This window comes from Mytilus edulis, chromosome 13 (genome assembly GCF_963676685.1).
Source record: "Mytilus edulis chromosome 13, xbMytEdul2.2, whole genome shotgun sequence".
In the NCBI taxonomy this organism is placed as follows: domain Eukaryota; kingdom Metazoa; phylum Mollusca; class Bivalvia; order Mytilida; family Mytilidae; genus Mytilus; species Mytilus edulis.
This window is the reverse complement of record NC_092356.1, coordinates 58,426,712-58,449,236: the sequence shown is the minus strand read 5'-3', so window position 1 is coordinate 58,449,236 and position 22,525 is coordinate 58,426,712. Positions and strand designations below refer to the sequence as shown.

The following is a 22,525-nucleotide window of genomic DNA, read 5'->3' as shown; positions in this document are numbered from 1 at the left end:
TCGAAACATACCAATCAGTCTATAAGTCATTTTCAGTATTTGCAAATAATGTATCTTGTCATTATATTTGTTGATTGGGTAAACAAAACTAACTAAATAAATAAGTAAGCGGTTCTTGTATATATTTCATACAAGCAATACAAATTTAAACTGCTATCTCCATAAACCAGTTAAACTGTTTGCAAAGGACATAACACTGTTTTATTGATACGTGTTGTTTCCTTTTTATTAACGGACTTTGTCGTGTCTATTGACGATTCGAGGTTCCTCGTTAATGTTTCTTTACAATGTAATTAATAAGTACAGGACATTTCCGATGTACGACGAATGAATAATAATAAAATTCTTCTTTAGGGAGCTACCATTTGATTTTTTAGGGGGGGGGGGGGGGGGGGGGGAGGGGGGCTAGGATGAAAATTTTGTCCTGCATTTTTTTTTTAGTTGTAATCTCTGTCCTGCCTTTTTATTTTTCACTCTGTTCGGTCCTGCCTTTTTTTTTTTTTAGTTTATCCTGACTTTTTTACCTAAATTGTCATCCTGACTTTTTTTTTTGCAAGTGTCTCATCCTGCCTTTTTTTTTGCTCAAAATTCCTGTCCTGCCTATTTTTTTCAAATTTCATCCTAGCCCCCCCCCCCCCCCCCATAAAAATCAAATGGTAGCTCCCTAATAACTGGATAATAATCATTGGAATTATCAAAATTCATGATACGTTTTCATGGTAAACATTCACAATTCATTTTAGCCTCGAAAGATGTTTAGCTTTGAGATCGTTGGAGAATGCATCCAAAACTACAAGTTTTACAATTTTGAAAAGTGTAAAAATGAATAACAATATAAGTCAACCACATCTGATAAAATAAAACCCGTGAATTAGAACTTGAAATGTTATATCTGTTTTGTTTATAGCATAGTGCTAACGTTTTTGAAGTGAGAAAAGGTTTTCTTCAAAGGGCTACTTCATAGAGTATCAGACGAGTATAAGATTCTTTGTATTGGGTTGATTTATATTTTCAACAACAATATTTTCTTTTTAGCTTACATGTATAGACCTTTGATAGTATAACGAATTATAGGAAAGTCTAATACATCTGCCAGCAACAAGAAAGCACTTTTTTAATAAAAGAAATGTCTTTTTCCCATTTATCATTTTATATATTTGTTTTTAATAGGTTGAAGGTGCTATTACAACTCAACCATTAGCATACGAAGTAAAAGGATTTAAAGAGTATTTCTTAAAATTAAAACCAGGCAGCAATCATCGGAATCCTTGGTTTATAGAATACTGGGAGCAACAATTCAAATGCAAATATCGAGGTAGTCCCTGGACACCTTATAACGAGAACTTTATAAAGGACTGCACTGGAAACGAATCGTTTGATCTAGACACATTTGATATGGAGGCCCAATTACAGTTTGTCAGCGATGCTGTTCTGGCGTTTGCACATGCAATCAAGGTATACGTTATCACATTCTGTAAACCAAATTATTTTCGCGAATACTTTATTTCGCAATCAACCCTTTCTAGTAAACTTCGCTACTATTTAATTTCTTAATTTTCTTATGTATACACTGGACATTTCGGTGGAACAATACATATATATATGTATCAACTTATGCATATAATATTCAATATCGAGCAAAAATTGATAAACAGTGTGGCTGTGGCCATTGATTGACACATTAAATTATTCCATTGACTGGGACAATTTACGTGAACGTTTGTCTGTAACGACCACTGTTCACGACGTACCTACGATAGACATTTAAACTGTGGGGTCACCAAGGTTTCTTAACGCCTTTTATTATAAAATAATTCGAAAAATTTATCAGAAATAACCTTTATGTTTTGATTTATATAATTGATATCAATCAAAACATCGTGTTATTTCTGATTAATTTTTTCGAATTACTTTATTAAGGTGTTGAGAACCTTTGGTGACCCCATAGTTTAAGTGTCTTTAAAAAGTACAAAGTGAGCAATCAATGGTCGTTACTTACAAACGTTCACCTAAATTGTCCCAGTCAATGGATGAATTTAATATGTCAATCAATGGCCACAGCCACACTGTTTTGAATTTCATTCTAAATCAAAGATTATAATAAGTTAATATTTTGATACTTTTAGAATATGCACCGAACACTCTGTCCAAATACCAAAGGATTGTGCGATGCTATGAATCCGATAGATGGTGAAACATTGAAAAAGTTTCTTTTAGAAGTGCAATTCAAAGGTACGGTAAAATTGTAGAATATGATCACTTTAAACTTCGTAACTTAGAAAGGAAAATGTTATACTCCAAATTAACTCTGACACGTTGAAGTCTTAAACAGATACAAGTATAAACATACGCTTATGAATGAAAGGAAATATGCAGCTTACTTCAATTAACAGCTTAGCTCAGGGGTCCTGATCCCGAAATCCTGGACTTAAAAACATGAAATCCCGCCGTCCCGAATTTAAAGTAATTTAAATCCCGACATCCCGAAATTCGAAAAAAAAAATATTCCCGGATTCGGAAAGGATTAATGGATTAATCCCGAAAGGATCAATCTCGAAATCCCGAGCTTAAAAATAACCGATCCCGAAGTCCCGGAAAATGTCCTGTCCCCACCCACCCTCCATCATAGACGTGTTTTCGATTTAATGATGTTATAATTTACCGTAAAAGAACAAAAGTATTGATGTAGCGTTATACCTATTTCCTTAAAATGTATTATAACCCAAAACAAAACTAGTGTACTCATTATGCAATATTTACTGAGTCCCGTTGGTTACAAAAAGGTATTATAAACTTAGCATTATATGAAGGATACAGCTATCATAAAATGTAAAGGTATGCTTAATAAAAACAAACATCGGCTAATAATTATCTGGAGTTCCCTTTGATACATTAGAATTGTAATAAAATATAAGAATCGGTTGACCTTGTTGGCGGTCAAAGCAAATGTAAGTAACGATTATCAGGTAAAACACATAACTATATTCATTTCAATTGGTTCAAAAGCCTTGAGTAAAATTAATAGATAATACATGTATGCCTATGCATATTGTACATCAATTCTTCTGTTGTAACTTTGAATCATGAAGCTACTCCTGAAACGTTCATTGTTGGGCTCGAGACGACATTTATATAAACAGCATATCTTCTTTTGATATCAGTATTCATTATGTCTTGATAGAACTTCATATCTCTTGTTCAAACATTTTTCCTCCAGAAATTTTATTTATGATAGACAATGTCAGAACTGAAATGCTGCGTGGTGAAACATCAAAAGTGATCTTGGTATTAATATTAGGTCATTCGAGATTCAATGAATTGTATAACATGACATAGAAGAAACTAAAATAGAACTACACTAATATAAACCCTTTTAATTCATCTTTACCTTAAGCTTGTCAGTCAGTTTCTTTATACTAGATCGACAACATTTGTAAACATAGAGATCAAATCATCTTTTCATATACTGGTGAATAAACTCATCATAGATACCAGGATTAAAATGGTATACGCCAGACATGTTTTTCGTCTGCAAAAGACTCAATTTTGAAAGGTTTTGTAAAATAAAGCTATGGTAATACATTTCTGAGGTAGAAAGTCCTAGGTGTTTCTAAAACCTGAAGTTTATATAAATAGTTGATTTATAAGTATGACCATATCAGTGGCAATTCATGTCAATATAGAAGTACTGATCACTAGGCTGGTCATACTCTCAGGGGAAATTTTTACCAGCAGTGGTGAAGCAATGTATTTTTTTATATACAATTTTAATGTTTTACGTTGGATTCTACTGCCTTATTTTTAATATATATATCTTTATTTCTACTGCCTTATATTTTTAAGTCGGCCTCATATCTTGACTTACATCTAGAAATTGATAATGAGGGTCGGTTGAAAACAAAACTTTACGACAAAAGAGATGATTTCAGCTTTCAAATTGTGAAATTTCCATTTCTAAGTAGCAACATTCCAGCAGTACCCGCATACGGGGTATATATCTCCCAATTGATACGATATTCCCGTGCTTGAATTTTCTTGATAGAGGGTTGCTGCTCACAAGGAAGTTATTAAACCAACAGTTCCAAATTGGGAAGTTGAAATCATCCCTTCGTAAATTTTACTGACGCAATAACGAGTTGGTTGACCGTAATGGAATAACCGTTTCACAAATGATATCGGATATGTTCCTTACGTCGTAACTACAATCCCTTTCCCTTTCATGAATATGACCTACCGAATTAGACAATTTACCGGATTTGTTATCACATAAGCAACACGACGGGTGCCACATGTGGAGTAGGATCTGCTTACCCTTCCGGAGCACATGAGATCACCCCTAGTTTTTGGTGGGGTTCGTGTTGCTTATTCTTTAGTTGTTTATGTTGTGGCATGTGTTCTATTGTTTGTCTGTTTGTCTTTTTCATTTTTAGCCACGGTATTGTCAGTTTTTTTTTCGATTTATGAGTTTGACTATCCCTTTGGTATCTTTCGTCCCTCTTTTTAAGCTCTAGGACTCATCGTGATTTCGGTTAATTATTGTCACGAGTCAACAAATTTTGTAATCATAACTAACCTTTAAAGGGATTACGCAACAGAAGTGCTTGGATTAAACTAAACATAAGAAAATGCCTAAACAGTATTCATTAATGAAATCAACATTGTTCGCAATGAAATCATAAACATTTTACATACCACTAATTTGACAAATTTTATATATCCAAAATATATTGATATAATTGAATTAGAGATCAGGCCTCACGGTCATAAAACTTTGGAGCATGATTTTTGTACTCAGACTCGAAAATCAACCAATCAAATTGCTGGATTTCATGTTTCGAGCATGATTTTTGTGCTCCGAGCACTGAGCAAAGTTTTATGCCTTCAAGGCCAGAGTTAGACAATTTAAGACCAATGTATGAGAGTAATCTTGCAAAATTTTTTATTAAAATAGCAATACATGTTTTGCTAATTTTGGAATTTTGGGTCTTCAATGCTCTTCAACTTTATGCTTGTTTTGCTTTTAAACTTTTTTTTTATCTGAGCATCACTGATGATTCTTATGTAGACGATACGCGCGTCTGGCGCAACAAATAATAAGCATTGTACCTTTGCTAACTATTTGCAAAACTAATCAAACTATAAAAATATAAAAGCTATATGCAATTGCTAAAAACAGAAGAAAAAAAAACCCGATAAATAGTATGATGTAAAAGTGATATGTTATCAAGTAGGTTATTCCCTTATTACAACCAACAAGACGATGTTTACAGTACTGGTTGTCTTTTTTTTGTGAAAAATATTGATTTCTATTGAAAATTTAATCCTTGATGTATATAAAATCAGGATCAGGAATTCAATAAGCACAATCAAACAAAGTTTCTAATGTCATAATCCAGATGTTATCTAAGTCGTGTATGTTTCATATATCAAGCAAAAAGATGTTATGATTAAAATATTGATCAAACTAAAAAATAGATAAAAAAATGAAGAAAGTAGTGTTTCCTTATCTCTTAAAAGACATGTGATCATTATAGAAATGTAACTGATATGTGTTCGTTTGATAGCTTGGTAATATCGTCTTCGGAAAGCCAATTAGTGGTTTATTAGCATCACAAATCGCTTAGGGTAATAAAACACCATAAGTCGAGGAATTACAAACTACAACATAATATCAGTAAAAAAAGACGTTTAGGCTAACAGCGGTCAATACGCACTACACATAGCACTTACTATTGAGCTGTGCGAAAATCGTACTAAAATTTTGGGCGAATTAATGAATGAATGAATGAATGAATGAATGAATGAATGAATGAATGAATGAATGAATTTTATTCTCATCAACTAATGACATAGTTATAGACACAATAAGTATATACAACAATATAATATACAGTGCATGTATGAGGAAAATGATATACATTAACCAGGAGGAGAGACTTTCACATTAACAGCTTTAATATATCGACATAAATTTTCTAAAACAGTAATATTATTTGAGGAAAACAGATTACATAATTTCAAGATAGTTGATGTGTAATCAAAATAAGATAATGGACGCCGATAGTTTATGATGACAAATCCTCTTTTTTTTTTAGCGTTCAAAATCACAAAAAATATAAACAAACTAGAGACAAATAATGAGAAATATAACAACTTTAGAAAATTGTGGTTATTTTCTTAAATTTTAATGTTCGCATTGTAGTTTGGTATGTTTTTCATTTATATTCAATTTTTATGATTCTGGCGAGGGGTTGAATTTTGCCTAACCAAAAGGTTTTTCTAATTAAAATCATGTACAAATAAAAATATCTATATTTTTAAAATATTAAAAATTAGAAAAAAAAATAGACATATTTCCTGGAAAGAAACATATACAATTAAAATTGATCTAGTTTTTGTGAATTTTATTTCTTACAAAATCGTTTTACAATGTATTTCCATTAATAAATTATATCACAGTAAGTCATCATTATAAAAGAGGGACGAAAGATACCAAAGGGACAGTCAAATTCATAAATCTAAAACAAACTGACAACGCCATGGCTAAAAATGAAAAAGACAAACAAACAACAGCACACATGACACAACATAGAAAACTAAAGAATAAACAACACGAACCCCACCAAAAACCTAGGGGTGATCTCATGTGCTCCGGAAGGGTAAGCAGATCCTGCCTGCACAACATGTGGCACCCGTCGTGTTGCTTAGGTCACATTCATGAAAGGGAAGGGGATTGTAGTTACGACGTAAGGAACATATCCGATATCATTTGTGAAACGGTTATTCCATATCGTGCATAAATGTTTTGATCAGGTTTAAACTGACGCATAAAATATACAGGCGACTGCTGCAGCTTTAATTTTAAAGGATGTAGCCCACATACTTCATAGGAACATGCCCTGAATATACCTATCAAAGTCATGGTATTATCATTGATTATCATATAAATCCATCTTCCCATAAAATCCAATTTTGGACAATATATAGTCTGTACTTAAATGTACTACTCAGACTCAAGTCTCCTCATGATTAAACTTAGAGAGAGAAAACAAAACAGTTTCCATCTCCTGGGAAGTATGAGGTATATATCTGTAATGTGACATAATCAGTGAAAAGATTTGTTGAGAGTTTGTCAAAGGATGTACAGAAGATTATGAATTATTTTTTTTTGTTTTAAACTTTGGTTAAGTTTTGAATTAGTCTGTAGGCTACATGAATAACTGTGATCACATTCAACAGTATAACCAACGTTATTATCAATGTTCCTTGATATGGGGAATTATGTGGCAAATGAATATAAGTAGCCATGGTCAACCAGTGCACCGGAGTTTACCCTGTATGCCGCATGGCCATTATAAATTAAATCCCGAAAAGTATTACTAGCAGAGGTTTTTTCTGTGTTCCCATGGCTGGACGGAACTTTTACGCTAAATATGTTATCATTAATTATGATTGTGGGACTTTTAAATGATGTACTTGTGATTATTTAGGAAATTTGTTTTGACCTCACTGATAATGGAATGATGAGCAGACGAAACATGGCATCGGATGTTGTTGTCCAAACTTCGGTTATTTCCGTGGTGCAATAAAATTTAAATATAATATAAAAGTTACCAAAATTTCTTAATTCTTGTTTTTATAAACAAATAAATATTCATGTCGTATTTAACATCGAAATTATTCACGGCCGATCTGTTCCGTTTTTTTAAGTTCGCGTTGAAACGTTAAATTCGGCAGCCATTAAAAGAAATTAATCGTACGAGATTTAACGAGAGTGACGAAACTTTTAAGATGGGTCGTGTAGAGAGAGTTATCGTTCTTTATTGTGAAATACTTGTGTAATGAGTAGAAAAGTCAAATGTTTTAATACTGTTACAAGATGAAAGAGAGTTAGAGTGTATGTACTCTAAAAGATCTTTGGAATTTTTAAGTATCCACATCTGATTCACGCCACCTCTAGAATAGGCAGTTTCACAATAACTTTGAAGCCCGTCTTTGATTGCTGATAAAAGCCCTCAATTCAACCTTATAATTTAATACTAGTATAATGTTTTTAAAATAAAATGAATGTAAAACAATCGTAAGAGAACCAAAACACTGTTAACCAATGTTTTGTACTACCATTTTAAACGAAGAGCAATTGAAATAAACATATCTACACAATATGAAACATGTGAACTTCGGAATAACAACGTTCAAATCGATTATAGCTATAGATAAACATATACTTTGACCCATAATGGTTTACTATGAATTAAAATGTGCTTTGTTATTAAATGCAATATCAGTATTTAGTTCAAATATATAATCTTAAATTAATCCTAATTCTAATGACGTCATTTTTTCGTCATTTTTCATTTTTTGATGCTCTGTTTTACTAATTCTAATGACGTCATTTTTTCGTCATTTTTCAGTTTCAAATAGGACGTCACTTGGCGTAGAGGTTTATACGTATTCGGATGTGTCTACTTTTGTGTTTCAAATGTCTGGTTATGTAAATGTATTTCAGTTGTTTCCTGTAGTTAGTTAATACTTCAGCTTTATCATGTACATCTTTTGAATATTCATTTTATTAAATTTACTGTTTGCAAAAGTATAAATTACTCTAAATTATAGGGATTTTCTGGTAACTTAACGGAAAACCCTTGCCGTTTTTGGCACAACCTTTTTGATCTTTTGGTCCTCGATGCTGTTCAACTTTGTACTCGTTTCGGCTTTCAAACTTTTGTATCTGTGCGTCACACATATGTCTTGTGTGGACAAAATACACTTCTGGCGTATTGAAATTTTGAACTTGTTGCCTTTTGTTGGCTGTTGTTCGTGTGATTCTTTGTCTATTGTGTTCTCCAATTTATTTATATTGTAGTCCTGTGTTGTCATTTTGATGTTATATTTCACATGGCCATAAAAGTGCGAGGTTTGGCATGCCACAAAACCAGGTTCAACCCACCATTTTTTCCTTTAAAAATGCCCTGTACCAAGTCAGGAATATGGTCATTGTTATATTATAGTTCGTTTCTGTGTGTATTACATTATAACGTTGTGTCGTTTGTTTTCTCTTATTTTTGAGTGTAAATTCACATTGCGATAAGACGTGTCACGGTACTTGTCTATCCCAAATTCATGTATTTGGTTTTGATGTTATATATATATGTTATATTTGTTTTTCTCGTGGGATTTTGTCTATATGTGTTACATTTTAGTGTTATGTCGTTGTTCTCCTCTTATATTTAATGCGTTTCCCTCGGTTTTAGTTTGTTATCCCGATTTTGTTTTTTGTCCATGGATTTATGAGTTTTGAACAGCGGTATACTACTGTTGCCTTTATTTACTTCTACAAATTATGACTTGGATGGACAGTTGCCTCATTGGCACTCATACCACATCTTCTTATATCTATAACTATAAGAAAGAAAGCTGTGTTGATATTTTTAGATTTGTCCGGTGATGATTTCCAGTTTCTGCCTAACGGAGATGGTCCTGCTCGATATCGAATCCTTAATTTCCATCAAAAAGAAAAAGGTGAATATGAATGGAGTACAGTTGGATATTTCAAAAATGGAAATCTTACTGAGGTTTGTAAAATCATTTTTCTAATTGGAACTCGGTGAAGATTACTAAAGTTTATTTTAAAATGTAACGGCCAATAGAAAATGTCCATGTCATACACAGCTTCGTTGATACTGAATAATATACTTTGTTTTCAACCTATTCATATAATAGAAATTGGGTAAGTTTGATGGAAATAGTACCGGTAAAAACATGCCATAAAAATTTAACAAGGAGAACCAGTATTGTTTACCTTTGATTGCTGTAATGTTTTTTCTGTGTCGATGAATTATTAATATAAATATGTGCTTAAATAGTCTCCCGTAATTCTTTTAAGACCAAGGAGCAGCAAATTGGCTACATGTATGTCACAGATTTTGGTAACATTTTGCATACAATTTCAGCTCTTTGAGTTGTATCTGAAAATCGAATAAAAAAACTACAAACAACACGTTTAATAATTTCTTGCGTTCGAAGCGCTTTTCTGGATCTACCTTCATCAGGAACGCTCAAAGCCAAACATTTGAAATCCGAAAATGTATAAGTAGCGAAACCGTTGAAGAGCTATATGTCAAAAATACCTAAAAAAAAGATAGACCCAAATGCATCTAAAGTCAACTTTGCCTTTCTTTCTTTATAATTTCAAAATTTATAAACGGACAATTTTAGTAAAGTTTGTTAAATCATGTCAGTACCGAAGTACTACTACTGAGCTGATGATACCCTCGGGGACTAATAGTCCACCAGCAGAGGTATCGACTCAGTGATGTAAAAAAAAATGAAAACATTTATCTATTTTAAAAGAAACCAATCTGCAAAATCAAGAAATTCTGAGACTTCGCTTTGAACTATTTTATTATATCTGACTATATGCGGTATTGCTCTTTGTTAAGGTTACCTATAGTTGTTAATTTCTGTGTCATATTTGGTCTTTTGTGGAGAGTTGTCTCATTTGCAATTATGTTCCATCTTCTTATGTTTATTATTAACCACTCTTTATCACTTGTGCAATGTTAAATGTTCATAGTGTTTCTCCCTACACGATAACATTCAAGTATCTATGTAATTAACTTTTTGTTCCAAGGTGTTACATTTCAATTTTGACAATATTTTGAAACTGCTCTCGTAAATTATTAATTGCACTCCATATAGTATTATTATGTGAAATGTTTTGTGACGGAATCCTTACTTTAATAATCTATTAACAACTGTTATTTACATTTGAAGATTATGCATTTAGTCATGTCATTAAAAAATTATTTATGATAACAAATAATTGTTTCACAAATATTTTCTAACAACACTTCTATTTTATATGAACAGATGCAAAACTTAACGTACAGACTTGACGAACCGATGCATCCACCATCTGTTTGTAGTCATCCATGTGGACCAGGGGAAGCAACTCAACTTGTTGAAGGTGACTCGTGTTGCTGGACATGCATGAAATGTCATACTTATCAATACATGCCATCTAAATCTGAATGTGTCACGTGTCCTATGGGTACAATACCCATGGCCGATAAATCTTATTGTCAACCAATTCCACAGAAATTTCTTGACTATGGTGATGCGTTAAGTTTTGCTGCCATGATTGTTGCAACACTTGGATTAGCAGCGACATCTACCGCAATGATTACGTTCCTTAGATATAGTGCTACACCCATTGTAAAAGCATCAGGGAGAGAGCTGAGTTTTGTTCTTCTAGTTGGAATTTTTCTGTGTTATTCAATGACTTTTATACTTGTTTCAAAACCAACGGAAATTTCGTGTGGAGCACAAAAATTTGGAATTGGACTTTGTTTTTCAATTGTGTATTCTGCCATATTGACTAAAACTAACAGAATTTATAGAATCTTTAAAGCAGGGAAAAGAACAACAAAACGTCCTAAATTTATTAGCCCTAAATCACAACTTGTAATTTGTGGGTCATTGGTTGCAGTTCAAAATGCGGTGGGTATAGTATGGGTACTGCTACGTCCACCCAAAGTTATATCTTATTATGCCAATCGGGATGACCATCAGTTAGTGTGTAATGACGCCGTGGAGGCGTGGTATATGGTGGGATTTACCTATCCAATATGTTTGATTATTGTTTGTACTTTCTTTGCATTTTTGACACGTAACATACCAGAAGCATTTAATGAATCAAAACATATAGGATTGACTATGTATACCACGTGTATTATATGGTTAGCATTTGTGCCAATATTCTTTAGTACAGCAGACGAAATAGACATCCGAATAGCCACCATGTCGTTTGCTATAAGCCTTAGTGCCACCGTAGCTTTAGCATGTATGTTCGCGCCAAAATCATACATTATTATATTCCATGCAGAAAGAAACGTCCGACAATCTTTAATGGCAGCCAAGCCGGTAATGTCCGGCCCTGTAGTACAGAATAATTATAGAGCTACTAAATGTAACATTCGTATCGACACAGATTCAAAGTCATACCAAGGTAAAATTACATGTAGTACAGATTCACAATTCCAACGTTTTACAAAAGTGAAGATCCCTTTCTGTATGGTTTTCCTCTTGTCCTCTTAGTATCACCCAAAACACCTACCCTATTTTCCCGACATAGGAAACATATATGTTTGTGTTTGGTCTAAGTAAAGAGCTTTGTTAAATTAACCAGATCAGAAGAAAACATATTTACATTGACCATTTTCTCCAATTATAATGTCAATTAATTAAAAACTAATTGTTAAAGGTTGCACTTTGTAAATACAGCTCATTCACAAACCACGCCTCTTTTGAGATATTATATTTTCATAAATATTTTGTTTTGTTTGACTATTGGTAACGAGATATGATCGCCATGTTACATCCGAAAGAGACTTTACTTTGGAACTTTACCAGCAAAAATACTGTTCGACAGCGGACAAATTGAATTCGCAGAAAGTCTCAAAGTGAAGGGGAGGGTAATATATATTTTAGTATAAGTTTAAACTCTTTGAAGTTCCATCCATGATAATGTTGATACATGACTCACTATATCCCATATTTTTATCTCTGGAAAAATCGTAGTGCATATGAACTTTACATTTCAAAGTCGAATTTCTTGTGAAACATTTTAGTAAAACTTACACAGTTCCTGTGGGAAGTGGTATATTGTCTATATTTACAGAAGAGAAACCTACATCGTATATAATACAATTTACTAAGCTGTCTCGGTGGTTTGGTTGTAGCATCCAAAGTGGAATGCTGAGTTTGTTAGTGCTTTAAAAATGGGATAATTTTAAGGAATATAAGGAATTATACAAAATGGCAGGTAGGAGATCACATGTCGAACTACTTGTACAAGACGAATAAAAGTGGAATAAAACTGGTGTAAACGATAGTCATTTTACCTTCTCTATCAGCATCTTTTCGTACTTATCTTCAATTGTGATTATTGCGTGCCGTTGCCTTTACTGTGTATGTCACCTATAGCCACGACTGTACAGTTAAATTAAATGGATAGAGCTATTACAATTACTGACAGTATGTTCACTTTGAGATATATTTTTTTTTAAATCACAAAATATAAAACATTTCTAAGTTTTGTAGCGTTCTAAAAATACATTTGGGGTAAATTCAATGGAGCACATAAAACACTTAACCATCCCTATAAACATCAAAATAACAATAGTGTAACCAAACAGAAACAGAAAAGGATGGAAAATGAGTTTAAGTCGTAACTTTTGAAATGTATTGATTTACTGAAGTAGGTATTGAAGATAACTGTTTTTTAACTGATTTTTCTATTTGCAGGTTCCGATATGGAACTTACTCATAGACTAAGAACTTCCGGTTCCTGCAATAGCTTGTGTAGTAGATCAACTAATCTGACGCAAGCCAATGGGATCAGTATAAGTACGCAGACACTAAACTGTCCTGTCAGACACAAATATGAGAACAGGGAACCAGAACAAGATCAGGCAGAAGAAACAGAACCAGACCAGGATGTTCAGTTATGAGTCAGAATTAAAACCAGAAATATTTTTGTATGCTTGATTTGATTTTTGAACTTTTTGTCCATCATTTCGACAATTTCGAGATTGTTGTTTCTGCATTATTCATTGATCTGAACCAGTGGTACGCTGAATATTTGTATAATTAACTTATTTCATATGAAAGAAAATTGCTTTCGTCAAACACGTTGGTATATTTTATGTAATCTTGTTTAGAAACGGGAGACTAAAAGTTAAAACAAATACAACATTTGATAAAAGAGAAAAATGTACATGAAAGGCAAACTCTAACACAATATACATGGTTATCTTATTTTTTTAAGGAAAATACGTGTGTTTCTGAAAGAGTAAAACGGTCCATTTGCATGCAATGTCATAAATATTAAACTATTTGGTTAACATGTCATAATTAACGGTACTCCTATATTTATTTTGGTAATTCGGGTACTTTAGTCAAACAATTGCAAAATATTTGAATGAAAAGCAAGGTGTATCCATAATATCATGTCATTATCTTATAAATGAAAAAGAATTCCTTTTTATGCTCAATTATGTATGTTTTATAATAAATGAAAATATTGTAAAAACGTTTGTTTGTGTGATGTTATTTACAAAGAATCACCAGGTGGTTTGTAATTGTCTTAATGACAATTTTAAACTTATATGATTAGTTAGAATGAAATATGACAAGTGCAAAGAAACTGAAAACAAAAATTGGTTTTCTCGTTTGGCTGTTTTACATTTGTGATTTCGGATCCTTTTGTAGCTGACTATGCGGTGTGGGTTTTGCCTATTGTTGAAGGTCATACTGTACCTATACCTGTTCATTTCTGTATTAACTGGTCTCTTGTGGAGAGTTGTCTCATTTGCTATCATATCACATCTTCTATTCTATATTGATAAAAGAGAAATACATCCAGATGACTGTTGACGAACAATACAAGTAAAAAATATCAAGCCAGGTGTACGCATAATTGGACAAATTCGTACCGAGTTTCCCACATCAAAAGTCCTACCGATACAAATTTCGTCTAATCTACGGCAATTCAGTGATACATACGTTTATGTTATTTTCCCTCTTCATAGTGGGTATGTTGGAAATAATTTTTTACATATAGAATGTGAACTTATGCTGGTAAGGTAAACAATATGGGTATAACTACCGCCAAAATATGTTCATTTCAAAAAATGTAAACTATTAGTATAAATGTAATCTATCAAATTCAGATTATATATTAAACATTTTTTTTAAATGGAAGACAGTAATTTGACAGCAATTACTCATACAAATACACCTGCAAGACAAAATAGTTCTCTCGTTACTGGTGAATTGGTGTACATGCCGCGTGCCAGGTGCAAAGTGCCCCGAGTACTAGACAATTACAGATATTACCACAGATATCTTAACAACAAATAGTAAGACAAGCACTGGCGATAACCCCAGTTTTGCTAGTACATACCAATCTTAAATACTCTATCTTTAATTTTTGATTTCAAAAATGTTTAGAGAAGAAGGCCCAATAAAAAAGATATCCAGAAAAAGCAATTGGCTAAATAAACGTTTATTATACGAGAAATTATGACCCAAACAATACCAACAAACACTGCATGCAATATAACCATTGGCGTCACTTTTAAACGAAGTATTGTCAATTTGCTTAGTTTCTGTTGTTACTTATTCTGACCTCAGACTCGGACTTCTTTTAAACTTTTAACGGTGCGTATTGTTGTGGTTTTTTTTTTTAATTCTACAATGGCTAGAGGTATAGGAGAAGGGTTGTGATCTCGCAAAATATGTGTTTCTAGGTAATAGGGATATGTTTGGTATTCCTCGATAAAACATCACACAATAAAACAAGAAAAGACATCAGATTGCATTTTATTAAAATATTATGCTTGAGACAATGTGTTTCTACAAAAAAGAATTCAACTCTAGATTTAAAATATTGATATTAATTGCAACATCCTTGGCTCTATCATAAGCAATGTGCTGCAAACTCTGTATTTATATGTTATTGTTGTCAAAACTACATTGTATGCTATTTTACATTTCAAATGTAATTTTACACTCTTTTTGAAGCCCTTCTTATTTCATATAGTTTGAAATTATTTCTTTCATACATTTCGTTTGTAAAATAAAATATCCCGCCACATCATTTTACTTTTAAAAGAAACAGAAAATTATATTTGATTGAAAGATAATTTCTGAAGTTCATGATCTTTTCTTTATTTTACATACTTATTGCCGTTAATTGTGCTTTGTTTAAAATATATATACATTTTATGTGCTTCATTATTATAACTAAATTGGAGGTCAGATTGTTCAGAAATATACCTCATTAAGAAACAATTCTGCACATTTTACAGATACAGGATTTCTATAATCTTTACCATTTTTTTTTTTACAGCTGTACAACAAAGTAAAAAAATATATTTATTTATACATAATATACACAACAGCACTGTTCAACACAAACGATGAAAGACATAGTTTCAATGATAAAATTTTACAACATAAAAATGGCCGACAGGATTATCGTAGTTATACTGATGGTAAATGTTGTTGCTCTTGTGAATGGTGCACCTGATACTTGTCTGAGTTTACGCGCGAAGTTGTCGATGCTGCAGGCATCGTTTGCCAATGTCTTCTGTAGTGATTGGTCATTCTGGCAAGTCTTTGGAAGCAGACGACACTCGTACTCATTTTTGAGTCCGACGCTGGCAGGAGAACATTTTCTAGTCCATGCACCCATATCACACTGGAGATGGCTTACACGAATGCTGAAATATAAATGTATAATCTTAAATACATGTATAATCTTAAATACATGTATAAACCATAATTATACATTAATTACGTGTATTTTTATACAATCATAATAATGAATGAAATTCAACAAAAGAAACTAAATAATACAGAACAATGATAATGATGATAATAATAATAATATAAAGACAAAAAAAAATAAAAAATATTAATACTGATAAGAGGAATAGAGTAAGATATTTTTTTCACAAATTACGAACTGAAAAAAAATATATATCAAAGATTATAATAAAAACCCAGAAATTAAAACTTCACTCACGTGCAATATTCTTTGAAAAATGCTGATTGGTTCATTCCAAACTCGATTTGTCTTGCTGCCAAATCAATCATTCCAGATGACATTTTGTCCATGCAATTTTTCACATCCGTGGTTGCCTCTTGGAAACATTGGAGACCATCAATATATACTGAAACGAAACAAAAAATATATTTAATTGTATTCGAGTATTAAATGTCGCACATACATTTCTGACATTTCAAAATATGGAATTAATGAAAGGGCAAAGAAAAGCGCAAGATAACAACATACCAATAGACGAGTGTAGCATTTTTTTGTCAACTTACACATTGTACTTACTGTATTTGAATTTTTAATTAATTTAACGTACATTTTGAATTACAAAAATGATATAAAAACAAGAATGTGTCCATAGTACACGGATGCCCCGCTCGCACTATCATTTGCTGTGTTCAGTGGATAGTGAAAGTGGGATTAAACTCTGATTTGACATTAAAATTACAAAGATACTATCATAGGGAACATATGTACTAAGTTTCAAATTGATTCAAAATGCAACTTCATCAAAAACTACCTCGACCAAAAACTTTAACCTGAAGCGGGACAGACGTACGAACGGTGGGTGGGACATAAACATAAAACCGTATGAGCGTGAGTATCACTTATTCAAAGTTACCTTCTATGTCATCACAGAGGACCTCAATGCTGGCCTCCATGGAAGAATGGTCGTATCCGGTCAGCAGCAGATACTCGGCAGCGCCTGCGCAGTTATCCAAAACGTCTCTCATACATCCAAACAGTTTACCACGAAGTCTGTGAAATATAAGACAGAGTTAAAGTAATATTCAACGCAAACATGAACACAAATCAGTAAATCTCCAATATGTTAAAGTTACAAATAAGCGAGTTAACAGAATGGTATAATAAGGGAGCTACCATTTGATTTTTATGGGGGGGGGGGGGGGGGGGGGGGGGGGCTAGGATGAAAAATTTTGTCCTGCATTTTTTTTAGTTGTAATCTCTGTCCTGCCTTTTTATTGTCACTCTATTCGGTCCTGCCTTCTTTTTTTTTTAGTTTATCCAGACTTTTTTTTTTTTTGCAAGTGTCTCACCATGTCTTTTTTTTTTACCTCAAAATTCCTGTCCTGCCTATTTTTCAAATTCCCCCCCCCCCCCCCATAAAAATCAAATGGTAGCTCCCTAACCATGGTATAACTAAAATAACAGTAAAATTACCATCCATCAACAACAACAAAAGGTTGGTGGTTCTCTCCGGCCACACTTTGAACTCGTTCGACCTCCACCAATAGAAACTGACCGCCACGAAATAGCACAATAGTTTTGAAAGTGGCATTAAGTACCAATAAATCAATCCTTCGAACAAATCAAAAAGCATACTGTACATACCCACAAAATTTAGATGCGGCTGGGTTATCCTTTCCGATAATAGCTCCTTTAATTTCAGTTTCATTAGAAATAAACATATCGGCTGTCAATCCAATTTTCCCATAGCAACCCTGTAAGTCTCCGTTGCTGTTTGGATACATGGTCTTGACGTTGGTAGATTACCTTTAGTAAAACATGATTAAAAAATACAGTTACCTACTGTCGTGAAAAAAACATTTTGTTTAATTGGGTTGTTTTAGATTTTAATGTGCATTTTTTTTTCAATATTTCAATGTACATATATTACATTATTTTAGAACACATTGAAAAGTTATCGCTTAGTCGGTAGTGAATATATTATCGTGCGATATATAATACAGAATGTGTAAATTTATTAGAATATTATATTTCCTACAACCGTTGAGTTCCATATAAAACTCAAGAACATGCAATGCGAAAACAGTAGTAATAATTCAGACAGGTACCAGTTGCTTACCCTTAAACAATTATAACAAATGAAACGAATCTGTATTAGAAAACATTCATTTTCTAATTCCCCATTTTCATTCTCTATTTTATTTTCTAACACTAACGGAGGTTCAAACTCACTCAAGACCTTAACATTAGGAGAAATTGACTGTTCTCTTTAATAGTTTTTTTTTTGGTCATGTAGTTTAGTAATTGTTTTATTATTCATTCATTCTTTGCATTTAAATGTTGGGTTTAGACGTTACTGATAAGAGATAATCCAAAAAGATGCTTAGGATGCACCAAATTATTAAATTTGAAGTGTTATGATCGTTAACACTGGGTCGATAACGATGTTGGTTGGCGATAAGTCCCCAGCAGTATCATCAGCTCAGTAGGCAGTACTTCGGCACTACTATACTGCCATGAATAATACTAAATTTGTCTTAATTTTTCTATAAATAAAACTAGAACTTATCAAGAAAATTAGAGTCCTACTCCCTTAGCAATGTTGACCATAGGAGGATTTGCCTGTTCTCTGTGTGTCCCTCCTGATCTTGTATCAATAAGCGAATACTAGTATTCTAAATTTATAACCATCAAAACATTTTGAAATGAGCACAAAGAAGAACCTGTTGATGTAATTTTGTGTATTCTTAAATGTTTTTTGTTGGATTTTTTTCGAACGCGATATAACATGATATTTTCAAACACAACTAGCTTGTCCTTCGTTTACTTAAACGGTTCATGGATTTAAATAACGGTTAGGGTTAGGGTTATGATATGGTTTGTTTGAAGTCCATGTTAGGTTTGTTTGAAGTCCATGTTAGGTTTCAAGCCTATTGCTAGTGTTAGGGTAACCTATGGATAACTAAGTATTAGTTTTATGCTTAGAGTTAGTATAGTACAATCCTATATACATGAAGATATGGGTTATATCTCCAAAATAAAAAGAAAGCCATCAGCATTACGTGTATGGCATAGAAAGATAGTACAGACAGAACCAGATATATGAAAGATACAGATAGATACCAAAAGAACCAGTTATACCTGAGTTAGTATTAGATGTACCTGCTCCACACATATCCTGGAGGGAGGACAATCTTCGTACAACCTGGTTCTCTGCAAAGTTAAATTCTAGAGGATCTGTACATGAACCAGCTCCTCTCTTGTTTAATGTGGCGGGAATAATGCACTGTATCACCTGAGGTCGGATGCTGTTTAAAAAACCATTAAAAAATTTAAATATTTGTGTTTTAGATTTGCAATTTTGTTCTCAATTTTACAGTTTAACATAATTATATAAACATTTGAATACACATACATATCTTTATTAGAGGATGAGCTCGTAATTGTCCCATGGATGATAAGTAGAACTCTAAGTAGTTCTGAATGTATTCGACAACAGAAACGACAAAATAACTGGCATTTAAAGCCCAATGACATCTTTCGGATCAACACAGATTACCAAATAGTATGCCAATATGGTTGCATTTTAAATTTGTTATTACAAGACACAGGCACTCGTCTCAGAATATTTTTTTCCATATACCTTAATGTAAAGGTATATGGGAATTTTTTTTCTGAGACGAGTGCCTGTGTTACAAGATTATATAATAATATCATAATATTTGTTTTTTTATTTCGGCGTGAATAGGAAAAATCTGTTTGATATTAACATTTAAAATGTTGCATTTGTTTTTTACTGGCTGTTAAGTAGACTACAACCAATCATTTGATACAGAAAGCATACTCTGTTAAAATATGTTTCAATGGCTAATTAACAGAGAGAAAAAAACATTTGTAAATCAAAATTCACGGTTTCCGTAACAAGTATCGAGTATTTCTACTACACATTATACTATGAAGGTAGCTACTTTCAGATACATGTATACCCACCAAAACCTCCGATTTATATCCCCCGGCCCCGACTGTGAAAACTTTAGAAAAGGCATGCTTACTTGCAGAGGGCACGTCTAAGATCTAGTAAGTTGGCGTTTGGTGGCAGTGGTGTAATTGTTCCGTTAGAAATAACAGCATCAACAAGTTGTAACTGGTAGCCGGCATTCTGGAAACAATTTGAACTAATCGAAATAACTTCCATCACGCATGAGTCAGCCTGACGAAGAATGTTGCCCTGTTGGTTGACTGGGTTTTCAGGTAATGTCGATTGAGGCACGTTCTGAGCTTGGATTCTGCCTTGATTTTGTCTGGTGTTCATAGGAAATGCTTGTCTGGGTCCTGGTTGTACTGGCTGTCCTGGCTGTCCCGGCTGTCCTGGTTGTCTAGGTTGCACTGACTGGGCAACAGATTGCAAAATCATTGTAAAGCCTGAAAATAAATTGACAACGAAAATTTAAAAAACCGACCAACGTTTCAAAAATGTCCGGAGAAACTGCAATGATTTGTATTTTTTTGTATGTGCTGAAACATATAAAATTTAAAATTAAAATATCGCTCTTTTTTCGCTCACTGCTTTCTTACGGGGACTAGATATGAAGAACGACAAACTGATTTGTTCGGTCTAATATTACCTTAACACTGCGGGATCTAGAAATTTTATTAAGTGGGGGCCCACTGACTGCATAAGAGGGGGCCCGCTCCAGTCACGCTTCAGTGATTCCCTTTATAAGCAACCAATTTTTTCCCAAAAAGGGGGGCCCCTGCCCCCCCCCTAAATCCGCCTCTGCTTAAAACAAAACTCAAGTGTCCAGCTCTCATTATCTGTCAATACAGTTGGTGCGCACTTAACAGTGTAGCCCTCTGTAGCCTTTCTTTTGTAGACATATTTATTTGAGACAAACTTAATCAATTTTTGTATCCAGGATGGTATTTGTATGAAATACTTTTCACTGGACGTTTTGTAAAAAAGCGAAAATAAAATAAATCAGTGAGTCTATCAAGCAAAAAAAAAACTTCCGCACATCAAAGTAGCATTTGTGGATCGCTTATAGTATAGACCTGGATCTATGATTGCTGTAATTATATGTTGTACATTTAAATTTGATTTGTTGTGTTTCTGTATATTTCAATATTACTCTTTTTACTATGAGCCGATGTATTTCGGTGACATATTTTAGGAATACAAAATAGTAGTATGATATTCGGCAATTCCAAAAGATAAGTGTATTACTATTCAAATTCTTAGTCCATTTATATTGTTTATAATGATGATGTGCTATTATTGCCGATGAGACAACTCTTCACAATAGACCAAATGGCAGAATTTAATAACTATTGGTTACTTTAGATGATAATTTTTGAGATTTTTACTAATTCGTTGAAAATTCTTTTTAACAATTTTTTAACCAATTTGATGAAGTTTTTCCGATTCTTAATTTATTTTTATATTTGATTTGATTTTGTAAGCTTTTAAGCGTATTTTTTTACCTTATATATATAGTTTTGTGTATGTATGAATTTGTGTATATTATTTAATATGTCAAGCGCTTTGAGTAATGGTAGTGTTATTTAATGCGCTTTATAAATGCCTTTTATTTTAAATAACTGAGCTTTATAACTTATTTTTTTTTTAATTACACTTCTTTTTGGCATGCAGTTATTATGTTTTACTCCTGTACGTATGTACAGCTTGATTTTTTTCTTTTGACAAATTCGTAAAATATAGATAGTAAAGAAATTATATCTGAAAATAAATATTTCATGTGTTATCGTAATAAATTTTAACTCAAATTTTTTAAATTAAATCATTTGGATGTATGTATAATAAATTGAACGAATTAATTTTAAAATTGTGTAAAAGAAGGGTATTTATACAATAACCTTGTCGAATTCTAGCAAATTCAATTGTTTTTTTTTAAATACAATCATGTATTTCAAATAATCAAAAATACTTACATGTAAATGTTATAAGAATCGATTCCATGGTAAACATCCTTGAAATTAGTTACTGTTTTAAATTAGTTTGGTTTCTTTAAAAGTTTTCTGTACAACCACACGCAAATGAGTTCCGCTGAATCTAACTCGAAATGTAAATAAGATCGAAATGAAGGTGTAGATAGATTGACGTCAAATGATAAAGTTAAATGATTAAATATCGGGTGATTTACAAAATGTTTCTTTAAGATGATTAATTAA

General features: G+C 32.6%; 1 protein-coding gene and 1 pseudogene across 2 annotated transcripts in view; one reads left to right on the top strand and one right to left on the bottom strand.

Annotated features, from left to right (window-relative positions):
• Positions 1 to 14,095, top strand: part of LOC139501032 (metabotropic glutamate receptor 2-like) — a 72,269-nt gene extending 58,174 nt beyond the window's left edge. Inside the window, exons 7-10 of one of the 2 annotated variants that reach the window (XM_071289982.1) lie at positions 2,127 to 2,232; positions 9,436 to 9,575; positions 10,873 to 12,010; positions 13,309 to 14,095. In XM_071289982.1, coding sequence (XP_071146083.1) covers positions 2,127 to 2,232; positions 9,436 to 9,575; positions 10,873 to 12,010; positions 13,309 to 13,514 — 1,590 coding nt within the window. In that variant the 3' untranslated portion in view covers positions 13,515 to 14,095. The remainder of the gene's footprint in view (positions 1 to 2,126; positions 2,233 to 9,435; positions 9,576 to 10,872; positions 12,011 to 13,308) is intronic. The other variant, XM_071289983.1, reaches the window with a different exon arrangement.
• A 1,276-nt stretch (positions 14,096 to 15,371) lies between these two features.
• On the bottom strand, positions 15,372 to 22,525 carry LOC139501112 (uncharacterized; annotated as a pseudogene).